An 11,777-nucleotide genomic window follows, 5' to 3' on the forward strand; every position below is an offset into this window, starting at 1 on the left:
CAACATAGTCAAAAACATTTGGCGAGGCAATGAATCCGTTGTTGAGAATGATAGTGAAGATGAAAGTGATGAGAATTATGATAATATGGAAATAAATGGTTAGAAAAAAAGATATAATATGTGACTTATTTGTTATCGTAATGTAATCGTAGTATAATGTATGAACAAACCAATGCATATAAAGCGGAAAAATGTTATTATTTTACCTTGTGTTTTAGACTATAATTTTTTATTATCAATGTTCTCTCTTGGCAAGTAATAATAATAATAATAATAATAATAATAATAATAATAATAATAATAATAATAATAATAATAATAATAATAATAATAATAGTTAAGTTAAATAAAATAAAATAAAATAAAGTTAAGTTCGGCTCCTATAAGTTTAGTTCAGAAAAGTTCAGATCTTATAAGTTCGATTCGATTCGATCCTATAAGTTCGATTCGATTCCTACAAGTTCGATTCGATCCTATAAGTTCGATTCGATTCGATCCTATGAGTTCAGATTAGTTCAGATCCTATAAGTTCAGTTCAGTTCAGATCAGATTCGTTTCAGTCCAAAAGAACAGGGCCTAAATTATATTGAAGACGAGATAAGACGAGATATTATACGAGCTAATATCTTGACAACTCATGATAAAGGCACATGTGACTATCCCACATTGGAAAAAGAGGAGAGAGTAAGGAGTTAGTCCACCCATTGCCAATTGGTTTTGTGATTGAACCTCCTTGGACTTATAAGCCGGACTCTTTCTCCTCCATACGGGTGCGGCCCAGGCCCGATAACGGATCTTATCAGAACTATATCACCCTTAGACCCGAAACCCCAATTGTCCCGACCCGACCCGAACATGACCCGAGCTTTCTTGACCCGTAACTGACCCGTTCTGAAACCACCAAACCCGAAAATTACCCAACAAAATATAACTGTAATTGAACCGAAAAACTTGAAATGACCGCCTTTTCTCTCTTATTCATTGACCCGAAAATAACCCAACTCGGTTGACTCGAAACAGACCCGACCAATAAACCTGAAATCTAAAATGACCCGACCCGGCCTGAATAATCCGATCCAAACTGGCACGACTCAACCTAATTAACTCGTTTATCAGGTCTAGGCCGGTGTAGAGAACAGAAATGATAGCAGCAACCACATGTCCGGACACCGTAACACTAGAGAATTTACCAATGTAATTTAAGCACTTTGAATCCGAGGAAAGAGCCGAGTGCTTACTGCTTAGCTAGGTTGGCCGCCTCTAGTTAGTCAATATTATACTGTGGCTAAAAAGTAGCCAAAAGTGATGTGCTAATTTAATCAATACTACTACTACTACAACAACATGCCCTTTAAAAACACATCAACTTTCATCATTTCTTCACTTTTTTAGCCTATAAATCCAGCATTCTAGTCCTCAACTATACTCATTCCAACTTAAACCAAACAGACAACACCAAATAATAAACATACAAAATGGGTACTTATTTAACACTGCTAGTCATAGTAATGGTTGGTTTAATGAGCCAATGTAGTGAAAGTAGTAGTGCATTACCACCCGTAGTCAAAGGGTTGTCTTACAATTTTTATTCTTCTAGCTGCCCTAAGTTAGAGGCCATTGTTAGAGGTCATTTGGCAAAAGTGTTTAAGCAGGATATTACGCAATCCGCTGGTTTGCTTCGCCTACACTTTCATGATTGTTTCGTTCAGGTTTGTGTTTACGTTTAATTTAGGTTGTTTTTATTGCGGATCAGGCAAATGTTAGAGGTCATTTGGCAAATGTGTACGAGCATGATTGAACTAAGACAATCTTACATGGTATCAGGATAAAATAGAAAGTATGCTATCCCTCTAAAACGTTAAAAGAGACTTACTGGGTCATATGAAATTAATTTAACAATTTGGGTCAAGTTATCATCAAATGTTAAAGTTACTAATCTAAAAAATGATGCAGGGTTGTGATGGATCCGTATTGCTAGATGGATCTGCCAGTGGACCGAGTGAGCAAAACGCACCACCAAACTTGTCATTGAGGCCTCAAGCATTTCAAATTATCAACGATCTTCGTGCTCTTGTGCAGCGTACTTGCGGTCGAACAGTCTCTTGTGCTGATCTTACTGCCCTTGCCGCTCGTGATTCCGTCTATTTGGTACTCTTTAGATTATACATGCTTGATTTTCTTTATAGTTACGCACAATTAAAATTTAATTTAGTGCGATTCTTATAACACAAATTCTAATATAAAGACATTATACGACATATAACATATTAACTGTCATACTATGTTGCTATTATAAAACGGGGCTTTTAAATAAAGTGGATATCTTGTAAATTCTTTTACCATATTTAGATTATTAATAGGATTATTTCATAACAATAATCCATCCTATTGGTGGTATGCAATAATCACTCTATCCTATTAATAATCTCAATTAAATCCAACCTAAGCATCATACCTTCTAATAACGAACCAGCTGATATTTTTTTGAAGTTTATGTTGGAATATTTGATAGTTTTTGGACAACCTAGCGGTATATGTGAAGTTTATGTGTAATATTTTCAAGTGATGAATCAAGAACTTGGTTTATTTGATACACATAAACTTCAAAAAATATCAGCTGGTTCGTTATTAGAAGATATGGTGTTTAGGTTGGATTTAATTGAGATTATTGATAAGATGAAGTGATTATTGCAAACCACCAATATGATGGATTATTGTTATGAAATAACCCTTATTAATATGTGCTCCAAGAGAGCAGACACATTAAAAAAACTGTTGAATTTATATAGAGTATTTAATCGAACATATTGATTTTGCAGTCCGGCGGGCCATACTATGACATCCCTTATGGACGTAGGGATAGCCTAAACTTTGCATCAACAGCCGTGACACTAGCCAATCTACCATCACCTAAAAGCGACACTACAACACTTCTTAACGCCCTCGGAAACAAAAAGCTCGACCCAACTGATGTCGTGGCTCTTTCGGGAGGCCACACTATAGGTCGTGGCCATTGCACCTCCTTCACCGACCGACTTTATCCTACCCAAGACTCGACAATTGAGCAAACCTTTGCAAAAAACCTTAAAGTCACATGCCCAACCTTAAACACGGACAATACAACAGTACTGGACATTCGTACCCCTAACAAGTTTGATAACCAGTACTACGTGGACCTTGTTAAGGGACAAGGGTTGTTTACGTCGGATCAAACATTGTTTACTGATTCAAGAACAAGGGGTATCGTCTCTAGTTTTGCAACGAATCAAAGCTTGTTCTTTGAGAAGTTTGTAAATGCTATCTTGAAAATGGGGCAACTTGGTGTTTTGACCGGGGCGCAAGGGGAAATTCGAGCAAATTGTTCAGCTAGGAATGGTAATGATTTTGGGCTGTTCTCTGTTGTTGAAGATGATCAACATAAAGGAAGTTTGTAGAAATGGGCTTGTAATATTTTGTAATTTTAGTGCTTTGCTATACTAGAATGTGTTGGGGCTTGTAATGTCTTGTTGATCTAAGTGTTTTGCTGTATTATGGACTTTGTGTGGCTTCTACGGAATAAAGAGTCTGGCAAAAGCTAATCCGCTCGAAACCAGGTCCGATAGAACCCGAAAATTGGATGAACCAAAACCAACCTGGCCCAAGGCTAACTCGATAACTGATAGCAACCTTATTTTTCCCAATCTGAACCGACGCGACCCAACCCGTGACCCGGTATTAACTAAACCTGATAGATGATCTGATAATGAACTAGCTTAATAATGGTGTAAATAGGACCAAATTGACATTTTTCACAATTATTTTCACTTGAAACTACAACTAATATACCTACACATTGTTTAAATATAAAATAACCCATCAAAAATTATATACATAAGATAAAATATATGTTGAAAACCTGACTAGCTAATGATCCGACCCGACTTGTCACCCATTGCTGACCCGACCCGAATGTTACCCGACATAAACTGTAATCAACCCGAGCCCGTCACAAACCCGACACAACCCGATATTACTCAACCCGTAACCGGCCCGATTGCCACCTCAGCCTATAGTTTTTTAATATTCTCAAACTAAACCTTCAACCGTACTTTCTATCCATATTCGGTCACCATGGCTAACAGAAACGTAGTCCCAAACCTTCATGAACCCTATTTATAGTCTTCCATTCCAGCAACTCCATAGCACACTGACTCGTAAGTCGTAACCTCTGGTAAATCATCTCCCCCACGCTCCCCCACACGCCTTATAACCTCCTCACACCCCTCCTCTCCAAGCCATAACTGTTCAAACCAAAACGGCTTCCTCCCTGTCTCTCTATGCCCATCCCTCCCATCAAGAACAAGCTTCAAAGGGTCGTGGTCTGAGTACGTACTCCCGAGTCATATGAATCACCTTCGCATAAGGGTACAAATCCGTCGAACTCTCCGTAAACATGATTCTATCTAACCGACACTGTCGATTATCGTCTCCCACCTCCCCATTATCAAATGTGAAGGGGTACCCTTTGAAACCAACATCTCGTAAACCAGAATAAAGATAGGAGCATGAAGATCAAAGTGAGAGTCGAATTTTGAAGAAAGTCTCCAGTGAAATACGCATTCTGCGCAGCAGGCCGCAGCCTGCGCCTTCCTGCTTGCGTGCGCTTTTCGTTGAAGACACTTGCCTTATATTATACATGTGGGCTTCTTATGTCGACTCACCCTAGGTTTTTGTGCACCCATATACTCCCTCCATTCAACTTTTATCACCCCACTTTAATATAATACTCCTCCCATTTATTAGAGAAATGGGGTGATAATTGTTGAATGGAGGGAGTATATATCTCCAACATTTGAGAGCATAGAACATCATCAGTTATTCAATAAGCAAACTCTTATGTTAGATAGAGAAGTTGTATTAGAGAAGAATAAAGTGTTAATCTTTGGTGAGTTTAATTTATGCTAATCTTTCCACTAATCCTATATATATCTATGATTATGGAAGGCTAGACCCTTCTTTCTTGTGGTGTAATTTAGTTAGACACTACTTTCCATAAGCTTTGTAAGTGTTAGATTATGCGTACCTTAATAGCGGAATAGGTACGATGATCGACGTGTCGCTTTCTGCCCATTTAACCGAAATCGAGACCGATACCGGTGGCTACTAGAGTCACTGGATATAGTTCACACTCCAAATTCCAAAGCTAAAATATGATGGAGAGCTTAGCCGTAGTGATAGTATATCTTTCTAATTGTTGTGTATTGTCATTGTATATTGATTCGCATAGAATCAATCCAATTTATAATGCTCTAAAAGAACAGTTACAAGAGGATGAACTAATAAGAATATGACCATTACTATCTCATTTAATGGCACATTACTCACCTCTTAATCTCACCTTATTATCACATAGATAATGTAGTAACAACCACAACTAATGTGGCCGTTTAATACTTGAATTTCAATACTCCCACTTGGCCACACATCCAAGTCAGAAGCTCCAACTTGGCCACACAACCAAGCACATAAAAAAACACAACTCAATAAGAACTACCAACCATGTTTCATACAGGAAAATGGGGTGTGCGACCAAAATGTAACAAGTAGCGTTATATTAAGCCTCCATCAAACTAACATAACACTTTCACAAAAACGATTCCCCAGATCATTCAAATAACATCGCGGCATACACTGTCCCTTTATGCTATGAAATGTCACATAGTTATAACACAATATAACCGCCGGCTGGGCTTAATGAAGCAAATGTGGCAACCGAGATTTTTGAGCCAAAACAGCCGGTTTCCAAGAAGAAAAGATGAGCACAAATTGCAAAGATTCCATTGGAAAGCGACATCAAATGGTCCCCTTTTTGTACAAACAAAATGCCAAGCAAGGAAGGAACTTTAAGCATCAATATGGCGCCCTTTTTGTCATCATCGTTTTTAACGATCAAGGAGTCGTCCATTTAGCCTTGTTCTTTGTATTTTGTCAACTTTGTATCTTTTGTTTTGTTCCTCTTTAATTTGTAGCCTTTAGATTAAGTCTTAGATGGATGGTTAGGATTTAGTTGTTTCTCTTTAATTTATGGCCTTAGGATTTAATGTTAGATGTATGGCCAAGATGCAACTTAAGCCTCTATTTAAAGAGCTTTTATCCCATTGTAAAAATCAGATTTGAAGATTATGAAAATGAATTTAAGAGGTTTTTGAAAAACCCTTGTTTAGTTCTTTGCTTAGTGCTAGAACAACCTCCTTTGCTTAGTGCTTGGAGATGACTCTTTCCATTTGCTTAGTGCTTTGGAAGAGTATTATCCTAGGCTTAAACATGCTTTGTGATCTTGTTTAAGTCATATCTTTTATTTTATGTTTCAAATAAAACCACACAAAACAACCCAAACCGAAAACAATACAAATACACAAAAACAGCCTGTCTCAACGAAGTTTAAACAGTCCGTACGACTTTTCGATTTGACATTTTGTTCCTGTTTTGTGTCGTATGTTGGGTTTGTTGTTTTTAGGTCGTGGCTCTTCATCCCTTTCTCATTTGCTCATGCTAATGTGAGGGTGATGATAACCCAAGCGGTTTCCGGGACCATCCTATCCCTAGCCCGGTTTTAGTTCTATTTTTATGTTAATTTTGGGATCATTTTCAAAGGTCTTAAATTTCCTTGCAATTGTTGTCGTTTTTGCTGCGTTTTTTGGCCTATTTTGGGCAAATTAAGGACCACACTCTCGTTTTACTTCACTTAACATGGTGTAGTTGAATCGACCATTCCTTAGACACTAATAAAAATCCATCTCAACCCGACTGCTTTCCTAAGATGACCCGTTCAACCAACGACTTTATGATTCTATGAAATCACGCTAAAGTAGCTGTAACACCCCCATCTACCAAGGAGCTTTAACAAGATCTTCCCTAATAGATAAAGGCATTACCATCTCGGTTGCCCGAGGACAGTAATAATCAAATGTCGATAAAAGAACAGTTATATTAATTACAAGTGATTTAAACCAAACAGACGATACAAAAGATACAACTCAAGACTACTATCAGCTATGTGAAACTATCTCGGCTATGACCCGTGACAGACTCGTCCCTCCAAGCACCCAGCTATGAACCATACACCATCCTGCTAAGACTGACTGCTCACCATAGTGGATCACGGCAGACACAACAGAAGAAGACAACACAACAACACCACACAAGGTCAGTAACTGAGGTAACAAATACAAAGCATACACAAGGAATTACAGCAACACACACACACGACACCTCCTCCACCCAATCACACATCACTGACTGCGCGAAGGTCCAATCCTGCCAGTGGGGGACCGCAGCCGTTCCCACCTAAGCCCCGCTCATCAATCCGAGCGATAACCCATGTTCCTTAATGTGTCCATCCCTTCTGTGGCGGGTTCCACATAAGGCGAATCAAGGGCGTGAAGCCACTCCCGCAAGTGACTTCACTCAGCCGAGGACGCACCTCGAGAACCACAAACAACAATCACCACCAACTATACAATCAATAATCACCAATTCCTATTCCAATACAATATTAATCAATCGACCACAACCAACCATCCAACCAAGACCCTAAACCAACTGTAAAACAACAATAGACCCTCTAGACAATCAATTGTACTGAGTAGGAAAACCTACCTTTAGCAAACTGTAGCGATTCCGCGTCCGAGCACAAGACAACAATCAACCACCAAAACCACCTATAAGAACCATCATAACCATCTATTACTACTAGCATAACTGAAATCAAGGGAGACGATGATGATGATGATGACAACATACCTATACAAAGCAATCCGGCGTCAAGACCGCTACCCGACTCAAGCATCCCATCCCTAAGGTGTAATCACTCACAAAGACCTCAAGGAGATGAACTATGGTGAAGAAGGAGTGAAATGACGACATTTAGGTTTAGGAAGAAAGGTAGAGAAATGATTTGGGGTTTCACGATTTACGATTTATAATTCCTCGCTATAACCTCGTTACTCGATCGAGTAGGCAACTTACTCGATCGAGTTGTAACACCCCCATACTCCAAGTGCCTTACCAGGACCACTCAGGTATGAAGACATTACCATCTCGGTTACCCGAGGCAATGATAATCAAATAAACAATACAGAAACAACGTTTAAATATAAATACTTAGTGAAGGGTTACAATTCTCAAAACCAAACCAAAAGTATAATACATGTTCTCAAACCGATCATTTCTTCGTTCTAACTCGAAATGTAAAGAAACTACTAAGCTACAAATGAAGACTTCTACCATCATATCGTGGCAATCCCAGCTATCCCAGTACTCATCTCATACCTGCTCAATATCTGCTCACCATCCCCGAATGGATCACCGCAGGTTTACAAAACAACAACCGGGGTCAGTACTAATCACACAACTCTATATATATCCACAATAAGATAAACAGACAGCTTAACTGTCACACACACAACCACACTAATTCCAATCATCTCAATCACTGACTGTCCACTGGACCAGCCCTGCCAGTGGGGGACCGCAGCCGTACCCACCAAATCCCCGCTCCACATAGTGAGCGATAACCTTGTCCATTAATGTGCACATCCCTTCTGTGGCGGGTTCCACAGAAGGCGAAACTAGGGCGTGAAGCCACTCCCGCAAGTGACCCCACTCAGCCGAGGACACGCCTCGAGAACCACATACCACAATCACAACCGTCACAATACAATTACTATATCAAACAATCAATCTCAACACATCAACAATCATCCCATTATGGGACTAATACTGAGTAGGAAATCCTACCTAGAAAGCACAATATCAGACGGTCTCTCTTCTACCGTATCAAAAGCTTCCTCTATGAAACCTCCTCCTATCATACAACATACAAATGCTACCAAATCACATACTACTCAAAAACCCCCAAATCCCTATATTAGGGTTTAACCAAATCAAAGGAAAGACAACAAAAAGGGTACATAGATCTTACGCTCGACGCAAGGATCTCAACGGTATAACCAACGATGAGAACCGACCTTCCAAACTCCGGGAATTAGTAACAATGCGATTAGGATTAAGAACGTACTTGCTTTCTCTCTTAAACAGAAAATTAGGTTTTGCAAAAGTGTTTAGAATAATGACGACGAAGATTATATATCTTAATCGCATAATTAACAAAACCCGAGAAAAACTCCCCGTAAACCGGCTACTCGATCGAGTACCCAAGGTACTCGATCGAGTACCCCCTTACTCGATCGAGTATCCTAGTTACTTGATCGAGTACCCAACAGGTAAGAAACTTTTCTAAAACGCAACTTACCCTTACTCGACAGAGTAAGGCCTACTCGATAGAGTACCCAAAGACTCATAAATACGGAGTATTACACGAGTGGCCTCTACTCGATTGAGTGACTAAGCTACTCGATCGAGTAACCTCCGCTAGATCGAGTAACACACACTCTAAGGCTTACATCATCACAAGTCATCACTCATAAAGTTTCCGAAGGTCCAAGTAAGTGTCTAAGCTCAGTCAATGTCGGTCTCCGGGTCTATAAAAGGACGAATATTACAGTCTTCCCCCCTTAAAAAGAACTTCGTCCCCGAAGTTTGACTCATCCTCCCCTACGACACAATGTCAAAGGAACCAAGGCAAACTACCAATATCCATCCGACACGGGCCAACACAACCGTTCATGAATACCACCTCGATATGAATGTTCATAAACCATCATCATAATCTACCATAGCACACATTACACAGCACGATTTCCTATCAAATCACTAACTTCCTATTAAATCACCAAGCACACATTGTATACAAGAATAACCAACTTGACTATCACTGGCACTCATCTCATGTTATTACTCAAATTTAAGCAAACACGATTAATCTATCTATTCCTCCATCAACTACTTGTCAACACTCAACTATTCATCAAACACCCAAAGCAACAAGTTATCGATCACTGACACACAACAACATATCATTCATTCACATTAATTCCTTTAAGTCACTTCTATTACTCAATTATTTAGCAACTACCACTCAATTATATAACAACTTTGTGAACAAACACTTGGAAACGAAATACAACAACATGATAATTTATTCAACAATTGCAAACTACCACTCAATTATACAATAACCACTACTAATTACCCAAACAACCATTTAAAATACTATAAAATTGTCATAATTGCGTCATTTTTCATGCGACATTACTCTTCCCCTCTTAAAAGGAATTTCCTCCCCGAAGTTCACCATCAAAACAACTGTAACTTTTACACAAGGCGATAATTTTTTTTATTCCATATTGACATTACGAACAGATCATATTATACATTGGGACTCATATCAACCATGATACTTCTTTGACATTACATAAATATGATTCATTTATATGAAAACTATCGGCAAAGTGAACAACACAACGAGACATCCTATGATCCACTATCATCCATGTCATCAATTAATTTCTTATGCGACCATACAAATTATGCAACAAGAATTATAACACCATTATTCAACATTTCACTTCAGGCAAATTGATCTAGCATGCAAAAGTTTATGAATCAAACCCATATTGTACAAACCACATCTCTATATAACTTCATAACCCATACTTGACACACGAAAATGTTGTCACTTACCCAAAACAAGGGACATTTATCACAGGAACCACCAACTTGAAGATACAAACAAATGTTAAAACGAATTAAACATCCTACAGGGGCACTCGATCGAGCTTGGAAGTTACACGATCGAGTTGAGGTTACTCGATCGAGTTCCTCAGCTACTCGATCGAGTACGTCGAGATCAGAATGCAATTTCAAATCGCCTCTGCAGTTACTCGATCGAGTGAGGGGCACTCGATCGAGTAGCCACAGTTCTAAATTCTCCAAAGTGCTACCTCGTGAAGCTAAGGAATCATGTATATGTAGACACCTCGTTTATGCACCCCTCGCAAACCACCCGGTGATGATTGGGCCGCATGTTTGATTCGCGGAACGATTAGTGACAGTTCGTAAGATTATCGTCAAGTGATTGCTCAAATATAAATGTCAACCTCTTAGTTGTCATCTACGTACCGACACGGTCGTTTTGGCAGTAATTAGAGTACATTCGGAGTCCGGGTCAAAAACCGTCCCCATTTTCTGATAGCTGTTAAATCCCGAGTCAGAATGTTCTGGAATGTTCCGGATATTTCTATTCCATATTTTATCAAATTTTATCTTTTGGCAAATAATATCCCGTAATATTCAAAAGATAATCAAATTAAATCCGTCCTACCATAACTAAAACGCGGAAATCTTTCTTAAACAGGAGGAAACCCCCTGGGAACAGGCGCGGCACCTGCTGCGCCTCTTCCAAGAGACGCAGTGGCTGCTGCGCCTCTTCCCAGGCCCTTCTTTGCATGATTTACGTATCTTTTTTATATCTTTCCGAGATTCACTTCCAAAGAGTCTCCGAAACCCTATTCCTCCGCGTGATTAGTATAAATAGGAGCTTTCGTTCCTCATATTTCTCACGCGAGTGTCCGCCCTTCTCTTCTCCCTTTGCATTCTAGACTTCGTTCTTACTAATTGGCGCCTACGTGCTTGGACTTCCGACCACGTAAGCTCGGATCTTTCCGGGTACCAGCCTCTCCGTTGCATGACCGACCAATTTGACCACTACACTCAATCAATCTTTAATTAATCAACTTGTTAAATCGTTTTCCTCTTTCGAGGGCACTCTTTCCTTGCATTCGCGTCGAGCATCACTAATCGATTTTCTTAGTTCTTCTCGTTCCGTCAACATGTAA

General features: G+C 39.3%; 1 protein-coding gene across 1 annotated transcript; it reads left to right on the forward strand.

Moving 5' to 3' along the window:
* The first annotated feature begins 1,411 nt into the window (after window positions 1-1,411).
* On the forward strand, window positions 1,412-3,560 carry LOC141608912 (peroxidase 12-like). The gene is made up of 3 exons (XM_074428237.1): window positions 1,412-1,709; window positions 1,954-2,148; window positions 2,820-3,560. Exons 1-3 carry the CDS (start codon window positions 1,476-1,478, stop codon window positions 3,432-3,434), a joined length of 1,044 nt encoding a protein of 347 aa, XP_074284338.1. The 5' UTR covers window positions 1,412-1,475; the 3' UTR covers window positions 3,435-3,560.
* The last annotated feature ends 8,217 nt before the right edge of the window (window positions 3,561-11,777 follow it).

This window comes from Silene latifolia, chromosome 10 (genome assembly GCF_048544455.1).
Source record: "Silene latifolia isolate original U9 population chromosome 10, ASM4854445v1, whole genome shotgun sequence".
NCBI lineage: Eukaryota > Viridiplantae > Streptophyta > Magnoliopsida > Caryophyllales > Caryophyllaceae > Silene > Silene latifolia.